General features: G+C 41.0%; 1 protein-coding gene across 4 annotated transcripts in view; it reads right to left on the bottom strand.

The window, feature by feature from the left end:
- Positions 1-476: 476 nt before the first annotated feature.
- MSRB3 (methionine sulfoxide reductase B3) overlaps positions 477-19,712 on the bottom strand; it is a 96,278-nt gene continuing 77,042 nt past the window's right edge. For all 4 annotated transcript variants that reach the window (XM_026092386.2, XM_026092387.2, XM_064508684.1 and 1 more), the window contains 2 exons: positions 8,251-8,348; positions 477-3,245 (listed from right to left, as the gene is read on the bottom strand). In XM_026092386.2, the coding sequence (XP_025948171.1) occupies positions 3,081-3,245; positions 8,251-8,348 (263 nt within the window). In that variant the 3' untranslated portion in view covers positions 477-3,080. The remainder of the gene's footprint in view (positions 3,246-8,250; positions 8,349-19,712) is intronic.

Below are 19,712 nucleotides of genomic sequence, written 5' to 3'. Positions count from 1 at the left end.
CAGAGCATGTTAATCTGCTCCCAACGGGGCATTACAAATCTGCGCCCGTAGACACCGGTCCTTGACATAACCCAAGTTTCCAGCCAAACTCCTCAGCTGCAGACTAAGCCCAGGCATGGCAGAGCTCCCACAACATGTGGGGGACCCACCAAACCCTGCACCGCATCATTTGGAAGTGGCCAAAGACTTTTGCTAAGGTAAAAACTGAGCCCTTCTCTAAATATTTCACCCATCTCAATTGTACCTGGCTCCTTAAAATATTCTCCCAGGGGCTGCTAAGTGCAGGGAATCCTAGTACCCTGCAGTGCTTTGCCCCTGCTTCAAAAAGTTGCCTGAGATAAAGGGCTGGATATAAAATATTCACAGTACAGACTGTAAGTTAAGGGGAAGCAAGTGAAAGCAGCTCCCTAACGCAAGCTGCAGCTAGGGGTACATCCATAAAGATAGATAAATGAGGAAAAAGAACAAAATCATGCTTATTTATAAAGAAATTTATTTTATATTTGTGTGCAACAAATATATGATAACAAATTTAATTTGAAAAATGTATATTCAATTTCTTAAAAGTATTGAACTCTTTTAAGGAAAGGTTTATAGTTATTAAAAAGGTTCTGAAGGCTAAAATTATACTTGGATAGATATATGCATGTGTACATATATATATATATAAACATGTGCAATTTTTTATATCTATAATATATATAAATAACATGTGTGACTTTTACATGATATTTTAAGGTATGCTATTTAAACATCTGAGTAACAATAGAGATTATAAAATATAGTTTGCTATTTCTATATAATTTGCATTCAGTTTTTATAAGCATCTAGACAGTGCAAAATTTTAACATACAGAAATATTCTCTACATTGTGCTCAGCTCCCAACTTTCCTCTGTTATGACCACAACCAGACTGAACTAAATTTGGAGTGTTTAATACCAGCCCTTACTAGCATCTTCTAAGAGCAATAAAAGGAAATCTGCCTTACCTTGCACTGTGCTGTGGTATAGTTTGCGCGCAAGAGAGAACAATGCATTTCCTATGTTAAATGGTCTAACTCCCAGAGATCACATACACCTCACCATATTGACTCATTTCATTGCACTCCATATCCTGCAAAAATAAATCTCCTGTAGGACAGCATACATTACTGCGTACTGAAGTTTAAGTAATGTATTTCTTTAACATAAGGCAGAAATACACTGAAATTTGATAACACTTAAATCCAACAGCAATCTGGAATTAAACCACATTTATGTACCACGTTTTTATAGATGCTGCCTTTTTTATGTTTATGTCAGAAAATGTGGTAGCGAAAACTTACTTTTCTTTAAATAAAGGCAGGGAATAAGAGCAGTCCTTCTGTAAGAAATTGCTAAAAAGCAATAGGACCAGGAGAAACTTGACTGCCTTGAAACATCAAAGGTCAGTCTGCACAACTTTTCCTGTTGCTGATGAGCAATTGCTTGCATGACATCTGGGGGAATACTCATGTGAAGAGGTGCTCGCTACCACAGAGCCTGAACGTTTTAGCTCTAAATATTTAGCCTCTTTATTTGCATCTATTCTATGTTAAGGCATTGTATGCGTTTTTCATGCCTTCCTTATGTTGCTAAAAAAGGCGATTTTGACCATTCTGTACGCTTTTACAGTAGCCCTATTTTAACTAAAGGATGTTTGTACTTCAGGTAATATGTTTATTATCACTGACATAAAAACTGCAATCCTGCTTCCATTAAAATCAGTCATTATTTTGCTCCTACTGGAAACAAAATTAGATCTAAATATGTCAGTCACAAAGTTTGCTAATAGAAGTAAATACTATATCTGGTAAGTCACTCCACACTTAAAGGCAAAGTGGTGTTAGCTAATACTGTATCATTACAGATTAAAGAACAGTATTATGCATAATTCTAGACTAACTTTTATTGAATAAAATCTAAGAGCAGCTGTGAAAAACATCTTGTGGGGCAGCATACTTTGTCACAACGTGAAAATTTCTGGAGCTTTGCCAGGCTTTTTTCATATTCATTTGTTAAATCAGCTCTCTCACTCATGACCCACACTGTAGTTACCAAAAATAAAGGCTGGGGCCATGTAGGCATCACACGTCCAGACAGCTTAAATTTAAAATTGGATACTTTAGAAGGGTGTCCTGCTTTCTGTTGCATTCCTAAGCTCCCTTTTAGCTGAAACTGTCGTGTTTCTGAACCCTCGTAGTGACCAATAAGATAAAGTGCCTAGTGTCATCCCTCATCTTCTTCAGTTCTCAAGTTTATCTCTGCACTTGTCTATATAATTCCCCCCTGCAGATTTCAACTTTAATTCAGAACTGAGTCATAGTTGCAGAACAGGCCTCTCAAAAAAGAGAGAGTCTCATTAGCGACCTGCGTAAGTGAGCCTTACTAGTTAAAACCTTGTTTTAAATACTGAAGAAAGGGGAAAAAATAGATGCTGAGACAATGTTTACATCTGTTCAACCACAGCCTTGAAATTTTGGCAGAAAATTAGCCAAAGGATGGGCTTTACATCTCATCTATCTCTCTCAGTTGGGAAGGAACAGCCATAAGCACAAGTTTTTGCAGGGTGTGGTTGATACTGGAAGATGGTTGAATACATATGACCAAGGGCTGCATGCCTCGCAAGTCAGAACAAAGAACAGATGTGCTGGCAATTCAGGATTTTCTTATGCCCAGAAGTTTCCTATAGACTGGTGAGAACCACAGTTCCCATCTCCCCACAAAAAGGAAAATCCTTCAAACCTAGAGTAACACAGAACTAAAAGAAACTAATAACTAATGGTGCCAAAGCCTCTTGATTTAAGGATTCCCCAAAGCAATGTCCAAAAAAGAAAAGGAAAACCTGCGGATTCAGTCAACACATTTTAAAATCCAATTACATAGTAAAATGCACTGGCAAGCAAGGCCTCAATTCCAAAAAAGAGAGGAAGAAAAAAGGATGGTGCAAAATGGTTTCAAGCCTTTAAACATTCTTAGGATATAAGATAGCAGGCAATTTTGAAAACATTCCCTGTAAGCTGTGTGGGATCTGAACAGTTTTCTGCAGGCCTTGCTTTGTCTTACAGCTCAGCTTTGCCTGTTTGGGCAGGATGAGTGTTACCGCTGCCTTCTCCAGCGTTGTTCTTGTCTACTGGTTTGAAAGATAATGAAGCAGAGTTTGTGCAGTATCGTTTGCCAGTTGGACGAGGTCCGTCATCAAAAATATGCCCCAGGTGAGCACCGCACTGAAACAAAACAATAGAGGATCACTGTGTTGCTGCAAAACGTGGTGGCGTCACAGCGGTCTTGAGTAACGACTAGCAGACAGTTCCAAGAAAGCTCATAGGCGCCTGCTTTGCCATTTCCAGGGGGATTCAGAGCCTGCATTTACAAGAGCAACGCAGGAAACCTGGGACACCACGGGGGCCTAAGATTGCCAGCCCAGGCTTCCTGGGGTTCCTGTTGTGCTACTGCATATGTCCAGTTGGGCCGTTATTTCTGAAAAGCCACCTGTCTCGTAATGATCTCATGGTGGGAGTTCAGTTGAAAACACGGTGGGGAGGGCAGCACTGCCCACATCTCAACTCTGTAAGTATAATTGCGTAGGAAAGGGGGAACCCAAGTTCTAGGCATCCCTCAGCCTGCAGCCATCTGCTACACCCCTCAGGAGGGAAACATTAAACCCCCTGGCAATCCCCACAAAGACCTAAAGCAGCAAGGATACACTTCAGAGCATGCCCTCACGTCTTCTTCTTTCCACAGCTTATTGTTTTTCCAAAACCTAAGAGCATCAGGGTCCTTCTTGGCGCTCCTCCGCATCTTGCCCCTGGAGGGGATGGATCTCATCTACTATTCATCTCATACTACTTTTTGTAGTATATAGGACAGGTGATTAAAAAACACCTGTAGTACAGAAATGTAAAATATTTCTGAATGACCACTAGCTGGGAGTAATTTACAAACAGGAATGATGCTGAATTTGTTTTTTGCAAGGAATATGAAACTACAGATGGCCCATGACAGTTTTGTTCTGTATGAATTGGCTTCAGACACATGCAGTGGTATGCACAGTGAACATTACTGCTCCTGTCTGCAAGAAAGGTAACAGTCCTTTGCTTTATAGAAGACTACAATATTTGGAAGAAGCTGATGCAGTTGGCCATTATTCAGAAATAAGGATTACTATCACTGCACATTATGGCTGACAACTTATCTGGATAATAAGTGCTTCTTATAATTAGTCACTTAAATTCCGCAAGTTCATTTTTACAGCCTGCCATGAGAAATAAAAAAATAAAACTTTGCACTGGAGAAATATTTATCTTGAGCAGGAAAGTCATGCTGCTTTACTTAAGAGCCTCGGCCTTTCAAGTCAGTAGCTGATCTCAGTGAGAACAGGAATGATGTAACTGAGATCACAGAGCTGTTAGTGGGCTCACAGTCAGACAGCAAAAATTAAGGACTGCGAATTATTCTTAACGTTTAATTAATTCATAGTTTCCAAAGTGCATAGAGACAAAACCGATTATTCTGAACTGTGAATGAGTTTCTGAGGGCAGCTCTGTACCCTGCAGTTAATATGCTGCTAACATTATCCTGCTGTTACGGCCTTTAGTTCACCAAAGCACTAAGAACGGTGCCCACAGAAGCAGGTAAATCTTGGTCCAGGTTATACTCTCTCAAAGTTTGGAGGAGGCTCTCGCACCAACCAGGAGGGATCAAAATCCTTTCTCTATGGAATAATGGCAGGTGAAAGGCTAAATGTCAGGGGCTGCAGGAGGAGGGCAGACAGGCATGTGAAGACAGGACCTGAACCTTCCTGCAGCGCTGGCTGAAGTCCAACCAAGTCCAGCCTTTCAGCTGGGTGATGCAGCCAGGCCGTGGCCAGGCTGTCATCCCCATGCCCCCTAAACGGCTGGAGCACCAGCAGCCCGCAAAGCCCATTGTGTCCACAGAGAGAGTCCAGAAGCACCGGGAACAGCGTTGGGCTATGAAGTAGCTGCTCGGCTTTGTCAGGAAGGGAAAAACACAGGGAGAGTAGGAAAAGGCAAGGGAAAGTTGCACGAGAAATATAAATGACGCTGCTTTAAGGCTTGTCTGTGAAAGGTGGCTGCCTTGGCACACTTTCCTCCCCTCATCACCTCTCATTTCCTTTATTTCCTTGTCCTGGAGACTGAAAGCCTTTTTGGGCAGGTCTGAGGTGTTTCTAAGAATGGAGTCTCTCATAATGTGGCATTTCACCTGGTTAGAGCCTTTCCGTATCTCAAAAAACAAAACAAAACTTAGAATCCCCAAAAGAGTATTCTTCTAAATGCTCAGCATCCTAATTAAATCATCTCAACTAAGACTGCTTCAAAATCTCCTGGCTAGAAGTGTTAAATAGATCTTTTTCAGGTTAACATTTACACAGAGGTAATCATTCCCTCTCCAATGGACAGAAATGGAACAAAAGAAAAACCGTCAAGAGAAACGGTCTCCAGGAGTGATACTCAAAAACACGTCAACTACGCAGCCAATCTATCAAAAAGATTTTCCTCACAAAATCTGAAAAGCTGTTCAAGGAGGTTCCATTACATCTCCTTGTGATGGCAGAATCATACCAGGATTGGATTACTGCAAAATTTGTTGCCCTTTGAGATTACCCCTCGCTAAAAATTTGTGTGGAGATGCTCTCTGTAGAGAACTCCATAATTCATCTGCCCTGAAAGAAACGTAATTCAATTCTTTCTATCACAGCGTAATAATCCTGGCCCTCAGCTGAGAGTACAAAGGATGAACTGATTTAACCATCCTCCCCACACATTAACCATTGGTGCTGACCATTTTTCCATGCCATATATAAATGTCTGTAAAGACTCCCCAAAAGAAACAATCTGTTGCAGCTCTCTCTCTGTACATATATATTGGGCAGAATGCACCGTGCTGATGAAATGGTTGGAGTAAAGCGTCTGAAATATGTGTCTGGGAGCAGGAAAGGCAGGGGGATCACTGCTAACTGTCACGATGCTTGGATCTCTCAAGGCTCCTGGTTCTAATATGCTGCCACGAGCCATGCAAAGCAGCTTGTAATCAGCTGCTGTAATTTCTTCAGAGCTATCGATGTGCAAACAATATTTTGTGACTATAGAATTTTATTGATTTTTACAGGTACAAATAATTGCTAGGGAGACCTCAAGGGGAGGAACTCTTGAATGAGAAAGAGGAAAGAGAGAGAGATGCAACCAGTTTTAGACTATTCCTCAAATGCATTTACAATTAACTTTTACCTGTCACTAATCATTGACCTTTTAAATATTTCTATGCTGATATATTTCCAAAAACCTGTAAAAGTTTTTTCTAGGATAATCCCATGGATGTCTTTGTTTTATATTACAGCAGTTTTTCCCCAGTGTTTACTCTCTTTAATGGAGAACTTCAAAAGAGAGGGTTTTAACTCTCTCAAACAGGTGGAAGGACATTTAAAGAAAAAGCAACTACTTTTTCATCTGAAAAAGATTAATAAGGTTTTGGGTGTGGGAGAGGGTATTTCCCCTCAGTTTGACCAAGGCCTGCCATATCAATCCCACTGCATTTCCAGGCTGCAGTAAAATTGTGCTCCTTTTGCAGCTGCATGTGCGATTCACATTCCTAGGGCTCAGAGGAGGGGAGGAAATGGTTTTGTTATGGATACACAATGTGATGGTATTAACTGTGCAGAGCAGTGGCTGCAAAGATGTTCACCACTCCTCAAGCTATTTTCCTGCGTGGCTCAATCACCTGTGGGGTTACTCTGCCAGGAAGTCAGCATAACTGGTATGAAGTTGCTGCTGGATTGTCTAGTGACTTTGGTCATATTTTTTTCTCTATGCTGTAAATTCAGACTTCGGTTTTACTTTAAGTTTATGGTGTCTGTGTGTGATTGCTGTTAATACTCCTGGTCTCGGGTCTGCTAGCACTATTTTTTTTGGCAAAAGGTAAATGACATTCCCAGATTCCTTGGCTTGACCACAGGCTTCCTTGGGCTTCACTAAGGTGAACCCAGGAGCTCCGGCCATCTCTTGAAGGGAGTCATCAGATACAGCCTGCTCAGCAGGGTATCAATGCACTGCTTTTAGCACTGTTCAGCCCTACCAAGCAGAGCTGAAGAAAGTGGTTGCATTTCTGATTATTCCAGTAAACACTGGAAAAGTGAGAAATTCCCAACCTGTGGTCACATTGCAACCTTGCTAGGGAATTTAGGGAAATGGGTGTTTCAAACAAGTATCAAATGAATCTTCTAAAGAATGTCATAAATGTAAAAACAATACAATTATCTAATAGACATGACATACTAGCAGACATGCTGATTGGCCATAACTGTGTAGGGCCAAACTCTCTACCCAGGCAGAAGTTAATGGATTCTCCGTAAAGACAATACTGCCTCTTTTGGGGAAGCTTCTTAACTCACTCTGAGCGCTTATATATGACAACTGAATGCCTAGTGAGCACATATAACGTCAGTGAAGAAATCACTTATCCTACCAACAATTCTGTCTGGAAAGAGAACAGCAAATTCTCACAGCCCAAATGAAGCTGCTGCTTCTCTCAAGGAGGAATTTGAGCATGTGGAGCTAGAGGACCACCAGCCGCTGGGTGTGACTTCCAACGCCAACGCAGCAGCTTCTCCCTTTGCTAGGTAATGATTATGCCGTTCCCTTTGCAGAGAAGAGGGCAGCACAAAGGATGAAAGCAAGTAGGATGAGACAGATAACGGAAAATTTTGGTTTATTTTGAATGGCTACTGACTTCATTATTATGGCAGATGGGATTGTTTGAAGCAACCATTAAGAATGTCCTGGGAATGCGTGTTGGGAACGAGTTAGCACCGCTGCACAGTAATGCGCAGTGATGGAATCAGCACACACATCATCGCTCCAGCGCCTTCCCCTTCCGTCTCAGCTCTTCACGTATGGAGGTAAGTTGGCAAGGCTCAGGGATTCCTTTGAAGGGACCCCTTTCAGGAAGACAATTTTTGTAGACTCAGCACTGAATCTAATCATTTACATATAGTCTGTTAAAACTTGCACTAGACAACAATGTGCACTCCAGTGAGCCCTTTGTGCTTTGAGCTCTTTCCACCCAGCTGTTGTATCTACGACCCATTGTGCTCTCTTGCAATGATTACTATTTAATGGAACTGAAAGGTTTGCAAATCTTAGGGAAAGTACAGCACACAGTAATGGTTTTTGCAGCCTTTGCAATCAGAATGGTCTGTATGTGCTATAAACTAACCTGACTGCAGGATGTTTCAATTCTGTGCATCCCATAGGAGAAATCATCAGTGAAAGTAATTGCATTGGGACTGATCACATCATAGAAGGAAGGCCAACCTGGAAAAGAGGAACAAGTAAGAAGAAAAGATGCTACTGCATCTTTGTGACAGATGACATTGTAAAAATCAATAACACTTCGAAAAAATCTTCATGTCACTCCAGAGCCTGAAAATAACTGAAATGGAGATTTTGGATCCTAAATCATACAGGTACTTTGGAACATTTTATCCTAAACACAAAGTTGTTTACATGCAAGGATCAAGTTGCCAGTAGCTGCCCATCTTCCATCTCAGTTGAGATTCCTGCACTCCACTGTGAGCAACAGTAGCATTTTAGCTCAGGCAGGAAGATGGTCACTCAGGTAAGACAGATTCAGTCTGACATCACTTTAAAAAAGCACAAATTACACCCAGAAGACAAACAGCAAGACTTTGTGAAACAGAAGTGTTATGCTTTTGCAGTGCAAAGGTTCTTTAAAAAAAGAGTTGATAAGTTGTAAGCTAGAGTCCCACGGCCTACCTTAACCTTTGCCTAAACTAAAGGAGCCTGATCCATCTCACATTAGAAGCAATGAGATGACTACTATTGTGTCTAATTTCAAAACTGTGATGAGTGCTTCAGACCACCTGCTGACCATGGCTTAAGTGGAGTCCTAACAATGCCTGTATTACAGACCACTAGTAGATGGTCTGCATTACTCTCTGCATCCAGAACAAAAATATTGCACTTATTAACATGCACCTTCAGCACAGCTGCTATCTGAGCACTGAGCAGCGTGATCTGATACGAGATGATTATGAGGTTGCATACCTGATTTACAACTAACGGGCACATATAATTTAAATAATGACCTTCTATTTTTTAACTGTTGCTTGCCAAGTCTCCCGCTGTCCACAACACAGGTAAAAAGAAATCTGAATCTATTCAGTGGCCCAGTATACACTCATTACACAGCTGTAACTTTTCAGCCACTCCTCAAAAGACAGTCATCATAGGCTCCACTTCTTGAAGTTCGGCTCCCACATAAGAACCTGATACATTTTAAGGTCATGTCAACATCTACCAGTGCCCATCTGACACCCCACCAGATATCTGTCCCTCTTATTTAGTCTCTTGCCAAATATCATAAGACGCACAGATATACTCTTCCTCTCTGTGTATTACAGATATGCCCACGCATACAGAACTTGTTTCTTCTTCTAGTATCTGCTAAGCATTTGCTACTGATGATTTCATAGAATGCCTTGCAATAAGTTATTAAGAAACACAGCAGCAGCTGTGAATCACTGCATGAAGATGAATAAAGGATATATACAGTTTCCCGTAAGTAAAGGGAGTAAAATTTCTTATTTAGTAAAAGGAGGTGTGGAAGCTATCAAGTTTTCTGAATATGGGTACGGAAAGTGTGTAAATTGGAAAAAAAGTCCATATGTCTTCAGTTATACTTTAAACTATTAAATGTAGAGGAACACTTTTTAGGATGCAAGCAGAGCAGGCATAAATTTTTAACAAAGAAATGCTCGAAAAATCTTTCTCTCCCTTTTGAGAAACTCTGCACACATATTGTAGCATTCCTAAGCCTGCAACCTGAAGGCATTTCCAGCCCCAACTCCGATGCCCCCAAAGTGCCTACTCACCTCAGAAGTGTTCCCCCCAGAACTCACTGCAGAAGCAAGCAGACTCATGTTTTTTTCTTTTGCCTCCCCCCAAAACATTGCAAGTGTAAGAGTTACAGATAGCAAGCAGATAGATTGAAGAGCAAGAACTCTGAACCCAGAAAATATCCCATGAACCTGGACCTCAAAACCAGTGCAGCAGTGACATATTTTTTTTAATTATAAATTCTTCCCTCTGTGCAAAATATCCCTGCCAAACAAATACCTTCACAAACAGAAAGGAATAAACATATGACAAGTTTTGTAAAAAGGGTTATCCTGTTGACAGAAAAATTGATGTCTCCTAATTGGTGGCTCCTCTCCAACACCATTCATCATCTCCTTAACTGGGCCTCTGTCTAATGAAAATTGAAGCCTTATATAGAGCTGGTCAGACTATTTTTTGATTAAGCCTTTTCAGTTTTTCAGATTTAAATGCTTTGCAAAAGAGTGACATATCTAACTGTCAGCTTGCCCTTGTGTGATGGCAGAGGAGTTCTAAAGAGACATGTTCCTTGGGGCAACCAACTATCTCATCGTGTGAAGGCATTTGGAGGAGGAACATTTCACTGCTGCAGAAATTCTCAGAGGCAACCCTCCCTCCTCTGTAATAGCAATAAGGGAGAAGCTTCAAAGGCTGCTACACAGAGATTGAAGCAATCTGTGTCTTGCTGAGAAAGTTATCTTGTGAGAACAGTTTGGAGGAGATGTGTTTATGTCAGCTTTGACATTAAAGAAAGACCATCCATCCTCCTTTCTCCAGACTTTTCCTTTTGGTCTTCCCATTCAACACAGAGAGAAATTATTTGCTTTGGATGAATTCCATGCACTTTTAAAAAATGAAGTCATCTGAAACCTATATAAACAGTCAAGCTCCTCCTAAAGTAGCCTTTGTACCCAATTGGAATGACTTCAATTTAGGCTGTTAGTTCCTGCTACATGTGACACATGTTCCAAAGACTCTCCCACCACCACATATGCTCCCTGAGATGGGACTCTGAAACAGTCTCTGCATCCAGGGGGTAACCTTGAAGACGTACAAGCCTTTACTTCTAAATCATGCTGTCTCTTCTTGAATGCCATTGCTGCCCAGGCATCAGCATTTTTGTGACAAACTAGTACCTCCGTGGGGGTTGACTGAAAGCTGAACAAACCCTGTGACAGCAAAACTCCTGAAGGGCACTGTGAGACACACTGTCACTCTGTGCACCTTGAAAGGAAGACAAGTGAACCGCTCATTGAGTTGATAAGACAAACTCACCAGGAATATCCACCCCTCTGCTGGCTCATTTCCCTTCTCCAAAGTGGAAAACCCATTTGATAGTTTGCTAACCTTCTCATGGCTCAGGCCATTTTCTCTGCTGTGAAAGCTGCCAGGAACAAGCTGTAGAAGCAGATTGCTTGTCTGCATATCAGGCAACTCCCAGTGATGCTGCAAAACCAACTAGACCCCTGTGGGTTCTTCGTACAATCTTTCTTTCTTTATAAGTGGCAAATGACACAGCAGTGACCTCCACTTTGCAAGCCCCGGCTGCTTTTCTTGCCTTTTCTTTATTGGCTCCTGCTTGCCTGCTCCTTTCCTTCAGCCACCTCAGTGCCTGCTTCCCTGCTACTAAAAGACTGCAAAATGGCTGATCCACCGTATGTTTTAGGTTGCTGTTAGCGACGCACTAATGCTTCAGCCTGCCTTTAAATATTAAACTTAAACTATTTGGGAACAGGGGCAGGGAGTGCTTCCACAGTGAAGTAAGAATGGTGGAGAAGATGACCATTCTGGACCTGTCCTGCTTCTGCTGAGTGGAGAATGAGAGAAACAGTAATCCTGAGTATGGCAGAACCTGTGCCCTGGAACAGACCCTTTTTAAATGCTAGTGCTTAGACTCAGAACTCCACAGATCATTGATTTCTGTCAGCTCTAGCTCAGCAAATCTGACGGGCAGCAAGAGCAGGAGCGCTATCATTTGAAGGACGGTAAAACATAATAGCTCAGAAAAAATAGGCCCGGGAGGAAGGGGGCAAAGGGTAATTGCAGGAGACAAGATGGAGAGTCTCCTAACTGAGTGAACAACTTCAAGTGGCATTTGCACATTTTTTGTGTGAATAGGAGCCAAGATTTGTGAGTACGTTTATCCCTGAACCTAAACTTTAGTTTGAAGGAGAATATTACACTGTAATGGGCAGTAATTTTCATCAAATTAGAGATGTTTAAAATGGGACCATTCTTATTTTCACTATGGTGACTTTACATTACACTGCCAATATAAGAGAGCTTTAAAATAAGAGTTCACTGTGTTTGTGCTTGCTCTAATGACCCTTTACGTGGGAGTCGGGCCTCTACGTCCTAAGGGCCAGTTTCCAGTACGTTAATAAGCCAGCCAGAGAGATGAATAGGTATTCAGATACACAGCAGGTATCCTTTCTAAGCCCCAAACTACAAGTAAATAAAACAATGAAACTTCCTACTATCAAGTAGCTAAAGGAAAACTGTGTGTAAAATGAACATTACTGACAGATCTTTTCAACTCATCCTGCATGAGTAACAGATGGGATCTTAAGCTGCTGGGTGTTACACATACTGAGTCATATCCTATTCTTTCTCACTCTGGGACTTCCACCAAGTATTTCATAGAAGTTGCACAGCCCTTATAAACTTCTCAACCCCTCCCTCAACTTGAATCTTTAGCTTTCATAATGGTCCTTATTCTGGCAAAGGGATGACAGCAGTTGATGCCTCTTTGTCAAAGGACACTTCCTTCAGAACAGAGAACACCTCATGCTGCCACAGGCAACAAAAGCGAAGAATAGGAAGGAACAGAAACATGTGCTCTGGTAATGTATGTTGGATGTTGTTTTTACTACCCTGGCCATAGGGTTTCAAACCATTTAAAAGAGATATTTTATCTGTTACTTTCAGACCTCTTATTCTAGGTACCTAATTTAGTCAGTATTACTAACGAACTGCCTAAGACAGGTACCTATACAGGGAGCAGGCACAAGATGGGTATCATGAGAGCACAGGCAGCCAGCACTTAACAATCTCAGACAGCTGGCAAATTGCATAGCTCGCCTCCTTCTTAAATGGAGGTGCCAAAGTAGTTGAAATGCCAACTACAGCTACAGCAGTCTTCTACAGTCAAACCTCTTTTGCGCATTCCTGATAGAGAAATCAAAATCCGTCAAGAGTAGATTGTCTCGTTCACATTAGCCCAGGAAATTCTAATGCACTTTTATCTTGTGGCCAACTCCAGGACTGTTTCCTGGGGCAATGCTCATGCAATAAACAAAGACATTTTCTTCCCATAAACATTTGGAAAGCGGTCTACCTGTTGATTGATTGATCAATTTTAGAAGCATCTCAAACTTCCTTCCAATTTTGCAAGTTTGTACACATTTAGTTGTACTTAGACCTCCAACTTCCTAATATATGGATGCAAGCAGTTAGACATCTAACTTAAAATATGAGTCTATAATTATTTGCAGACGCAAAACTGCAGGCTGCTTTGGAAAATCAGGCCTGATAGGCCATTTTTTCCCCTCTCCTGAACTAATATTCCTTTTGACATTTTTTTCAACACCAAATTGCAATCCCAAAGCATCTAATGCTCTGATATTATTCCCATTTCTTACACCTGCTGACTGGAGACCTCCACAGTTTTTCAGTAACTGTGATGTTTGTAGTTACGTTTTTCATTTTAGAGGCAAAAAGATTAAATTCAACCTGCATTTTATCATTCTTTGCTGTAATTATTCCAAGCATTTACTTCAGTGAGTTATTTACAGATGGAAATGTAGGGGGAGATGGAAGATGTTAGAACTACCAAATGGCACCAGATGGAAAAGAAAGAGGACCTTGACCTGAAAAATACCTTGTTTCTCTGATGTTCTTTATTTTTAGAATTTTGATTCCCTTTTAACCTAATACGGATTAATGAAAACCCAAAGGCTTTTTAAGATAGAGTCTTATCATTTATCTTCACTGAGAAGCTGTATCTGTGTAAAAACATGAAGCATATAGGATTAAAAAAAGATGATAAAGCTTCTACTTTGAAATCGCTGTAAAACTGAAGGGCCTTCACTTTTTTCCTTCACACAGGTTTATTGAAACACAGTCCGACAGACACAGGCATCCACAGCTGTAACTTCTCACATACAAGTTTAATGTAAAACTACAAAGTGACGTATTCCTATTATGTACAATGCCTGCATAAATATAGGGCATTTTTTGGCTAACAGGCTGGGCTATTTTTCATAATATCTCCATGACGATGAATCCAAAATAAATAGCCTTACTTACAAATATTGTACAATGAGGTAACGTTACTTTCAGTGCAGGTTCATCTAATTTACCCAAGTGTAACTACAACCAAAAGGAGGCATAGAAACATTCTTGCTCACCAGCACATGACTGCATAGTAGATATGCATTTCACTAGTAAGAAAATAATCAGTCCTTTATAGCACCATGCAGGTTCAAGAAGGACTACAGGGTGCTGGCTTTCAGCAGAACATGCAGAGTGTCAGAGTAGTAGCAAGGTTGCGGGGGGGAGCGGAAGACAAACTAAAGCTTGATTTTGGAAATAAAAGTAAAGAGAGGGTTCACCTCTAATACACTATCTCCAACAGCAAAGTTGGGCTACCACAGCAGGTAAATCTCACTCTGAGAGAACAGTCTGTGAAGGGAATTTTACAAAACAACTGTACTCGTAATAGCAGCTTTTATGAGACAATCATCTGTTTTTTTATCTTTATGTTTCTCACTTGGGAAATAAAAAAGTGAAAGCCATAAATAAAGGTGGTATTTGTTTTTTTCCACTAAGGCGCTCTGAATGTCAAAACAACTTTCTATGAAACAACATATGCCATCCAGATTTATATCTTTGTTAGCAGGAGAAGGTTATATTTTTTTAAAGGGATTGTTAAGGGAGATCTGAAACTTCGCATCTACAGTCGCATCTGACATCTGAATTGTTCTGAACAAGAGTGACCCTGATGTCTCTAGAGCAAAGAACACCTGGGGCCAGTTCTCTTTAGCAATTAATAACTGTATCACAATACAGCTATTGCCCTAAATGCTTCCTTAATCCCTTGACTGTATTCTAAAATACTGCTAAATACATATTGGCTGTTTTAGAGCCTTCCTGTAAAATGCTTTTGACATCTCCAATATCTGGACTGCGGTTAAAATCAACAGGTAAGCAGGAGCTGGGATCTTCCTCAAGTCTTCTTACAAAGATTGAGTTACTAATGGTTTCTTTTTTGGTTCAGGTTCAACAAAACTACTGAACCTAACTCACTTCCTCCCAAAGGACGGTTTTCTCCCCTCATCTGAACAGCATCTCTTGTTACTTTAAATCATGGCTAATGTTTTTAAAAATATATCTTACACATAAGTCAGTTGTAGAACTTGAGCATCAAAGGAACTGAACAGAATCATGTGAAGCAGTGTAACCTTAAGCTATAATTTTAAAATGCCATTAAGAAATGTCTCAAATAGTTTTTAAAATTTACTGTTGACCTAGTAACCTCAGTCTAAAGCATTCAATTTCGAATAAATGTTTTTGTTTTCCTTCCAAAAGCAGTATTGGTAAAAAAAAATGTCTTGCAAAGTAGCTTGCGATCTATATACTTACAAACTATCTGCATAATTCACTAAAATAACTGAAACTTTCACATGGGATGAGTAAGTCAGGATAATACTAGAGATGGCAGGCCTTCTGATGGGAGTGATTTGACAAAAGTTGGAATCCAAATGTAGTGTATTCATGGGGAAAATCAAAAGAACTGTAAATGCAATCCTGTAATAACAGTGTCCAGCACTGAAATTATGATGATGACTACTAATTATTAATGACTGTACTGTAGAGCCCAGGTTTATCTAGAAACACCAGTCACAGATGAGGTACACGTCTGAAAAATTTGTCTTGGGGTGCTTCAAATAACAGACATTTTTAATTTGTTTTTAAACCTGTCAAAATTTTTTCTTACAGTATTATGCATATTGGGGAAATAATAGATTTTGTAAAGAGCAGGCAGAGCTCAAGTACATATTAAAACTAAAACTACAGAGATGGAATTCTGGCAGAAATTGTTTTTAACTCAAATAAATGCAGCCTGTATTGTCTTCCTTTTGCAGTTATATTCCTTCTGAGCAACATGCCTACAGCATCGAGTGCCATAGCACACAACACCCTCCTCATTACAGCTCGACAAAGAGGCTCTCATTGCAGTAGTAAAGTTCTGAAACAAGGGAAAGAGTTATTACCGTGATTAAAAACAAAAAAAAGACCAAGGCCCCCTTTCTTCTGTTTACTTTAGATATTGAACGAGATGCCTTGATAAGAGAACTTAGTCACAAATAACTAAAAGGGGACATAATATTCTTGTCCATCAAGAAAATTTTTCTTCAAGACTTGGGCCTAGAGTGAGGCAGTTAGCCGACGGCAATGTCTGCCCAAGGTCCACAAAACAGCATACTGAACAGTAGACTGAAAACAGGTCCTCAAACCTGTGGTGAGGGAATTTGGTCACAGGACAAGACTCTGCAGGAAGGTGGAGTAGGGTCCCTTCTGACACCATCATGAAGGGATAGTGCAAAACCCTCCTCTTTGCCTAACATCAACAGATTATCAACTAAGTACTTCTTAAAATAGATAATATTTCCAGGGGAGGGTTTTCCTCCCAGCGAAGAAACAACTCATGTTGAGCTGCAGGCTCCCCAGACCCCACGAGGAGCCTTGCCCCGAAGCCATCACTGACCCAGGAAGCACCAAAGCTCCACTTTGCAGCTTCACAAAAAGCCCACTCGGGCGCTACTGCCACGTTGTACCCAGCACCCAGGGTAGCTTTCCACTGCCCTCTGCCTAAGGGTTTGTCTGCACAACACACACTTGAACATTGCACTGTACAGTACCAAAGGATGCAACAGCAATAGGCACCACCAAAAACAGAAAAAAGGCATGACTTGTGGGGACAGGTCGTTCAGAGTTGCTGTTGGGTTGGGCGCCCCACACACCTCCTTTCCTCTAAGTTTTCTGTGGAAAACTTCAGCTGTACTTTGAAAACTACTGAAAACTGAAACTATTGAAATGGGAAAAAGTTTAATACTTCAGATTATAATGTTCACCTTCTGTTTTGCTTGCTGTTATGGTTTTTAAAGCAAAGTGTGCCCTTTCTGCTAAACCCCACATTTTCCTTCAAGAAGGATTTCAAAGGAAAACTTCACAACCTTATGGTGTAGACAGTGACACAGTCCAAGGAAAGGAACAGCTCGGAAAACTGCTTAAAAAATATCTTATGAGGAGCTATTCTCCTTTAATACTCTGGTGGGGGAAAACCAGCTTGCCTGTAGGATCAGTCTAAAGACTGAACAAGCACTAACACGGCTGCTGCACAGATCAGTTGAGTACAGGTCTCTTTTATTTGCTCAGGTGCCTATGCTAATCCTGACATGACAGCATCTCTGATTTTCTTCTTCTTTTTTTTTTTCTCCTGGTTTGCCTTCTATTATATTTTTACTTGAATAAAGAAATTAAATAAACCAAACAAGCCGCATACAAACTGCTCCTAATATGGCAGTTACTTTCAACTAGAGCTAAGAGCAGTTATAATTAGGTACAATATGAGTGGTCACAGTTGAAGTCAGTTATATTCACTACATGTTTTTACAGAGAGATAATACTGGTTTAGAAACATCCAGCTTGCTTCAGGGTCTTGTTTTCTCTTACCCTAAGTAAAGATATACCTAAAGGGAATAATTGGCTTGGAAAAGAAATCTGATGCAATAAGCAGGAGGGGAAATAAGAGAAGATTTAGAAAGAACTGGCAAAAAAGAAATGGCCCAATGTGCAGGAAAAGATTGGAGGAAGACAACGTGCTAGCAGTGAAGGTGCAATCATTTAACAGATGCAAATATCTCAAGGAAAACACTCCATACTCATCAGAATTTGTCCCAAGCTTCTCTAATATACAGTGCCTTCTGCTGGGCTGGCCATATCTGTAATTCAGATTGTCAACTATTGGGACACTTTTCAGATGCTGTCTTCTGTAATACCCAGGGCTACCACATATTTGTGTTTCCTTGGGATCATCTTTATTTCTGCTCAGCTATCCTGAGTAGGTGGAGTACAAGAATTTGGGATATTTCTCTGGACCTTCCAGATGTCCCACAACTGAGCCAGAGCAGAAGTCCCACCTCAGAAACATCCGCTGCTCATGGACAGATCGTCATGTGCTGCTCGTGCGCAGGATGCCCAGCACTGCCTGTAGGCATTGGTCTCCTGCCCTCACACAGCAAATCTGAGGTGCAGGTCATCGCACAGCCACATCTGAGGCACACACTCTTTGAACAGCGCAAGTGTATATATCCTAAATGAAAATACTGGAGCCCTACTGACAGTTACCTTCTGTGAGCTACTAAGGCTCTGCTGATCCAAATTTGTTCCTGTTTACTTATCTTCCACTATGCATTCACCAGGCTTAAAAATGACACAAAACTGTAAGCCTGCAATTAAGTTTTCCCCAGAATAAATGGGCACAAGAGAGATCTGAAAACATCCATGTTAAATTAGTGTTAGTAATTCACAGTGCCAGTGTCTGTCTAATTTCACTACGCTTATTTTAAACCAATACAGATGGGCCCAGTGTATCAGTTCTACAAATCCTTAGTCTGAAGGGAATAAGGAGCTCCTGTTTTAGTGGAGCTCATAAAAAAATCATCATCCGTACATGGATTAGCCCTACCAAGAGCTGAAATTGTGTCAGAAGGCGAAAAAGGACAAAGGCTTTGTTTCAGTTTAAATGGAATAATGCATTGTTATGCAGGAAAGAGAGAGAGAAAAAAGAGCAAAGGAAATGCACACTGAGCATCACTTCTGAGGGAAAAGATGATGTGTAACAGCTGGTGAAGGCGTCCCTGCCATTCCCCCTATTTCCAATTGTTCGAGGATGAGCTGTTTGTCCTAAAAGTCAGAAAAGACCATTTTAAAATATTCCAACAATTCCAGATTCCAGCTATGGAGTAAACGAACTGTGCCAAGGTCTACATTGGTAGTCAGAGGATGTGTTTTCTCCAGGAGATGAATAGATAGCTTCCAACAGGATCTTCCAACCTGACTGTCTTTGACTGTCTTTTACACTGAGAGAGATTTTCTATCAGAGTCCAATGGACAGAAAATCTCAGTGGCCCGAATCGGAAAGCCCAACCTAAGGCCCTGCGGGGCGAAGCCCCATTGCTGAGCGCCGGTGCGATAGGCAGCAGCCTCACCTCATCCTTCAACCCACAGAGAAAGCCCCACTTGAGAAGGATGGCAGCGTGTGGAGGCAGCGCTTCGTCGGCCCCGGTCTCACGGCTGCCCGCACAGGGGATCCCTGCCTGACCCGAATCTTCTCCCCGCCGGAGCCCTCCTGTAAGTGGAAGCCTGGCAGAGCTAGGAAAAACTCCTGAATTAGCACAGAGCGAGTTCCACCTGGTGGTGACATGAAACAGTCGGGATGATAACTAGCAAGCGCGCTGCAGGAAGAGTGACAACTAATATCTTTGTTCTTGTCTCCACCTGCTGATTTTATAAGTAAACATACTTGTGGAATGTAGTTTTATAAATAAATATACTTGCTAGTTATTTTAAACCTGCGTTTCAGGATCAAGTTATATTCAAACACCGCGATTTGGGAGAGGAGTGTGAATGAAAAGAAGACTGTAAAAATAGAATTATCAATGATTTTTTTCTGCTTTTTAACCAAACTTTTGGAAAACAACAGTGTCATTCTAC

This window comes from Dromaius novaehollandiae, chromosome 1 (genome assembly GCF_036370855.1).
Source record: "Dromaius novaehollandiae isolate bDroNov1 chromosome 1, bDroNov1.hap1, whole genome shotgun sequence".
Lineage (NCBI taxonomy): Eukaryota > Metazoa > Chordata > Aves > Casuariiformes > Dromaiidae > Dromaius > Dromaius novaehollandiae.
The sequence above is the reverse complement of the archived record's forward strand: the minus strand, read 5'-3'. Positions and strand labels throughout refer to the sequence as shown.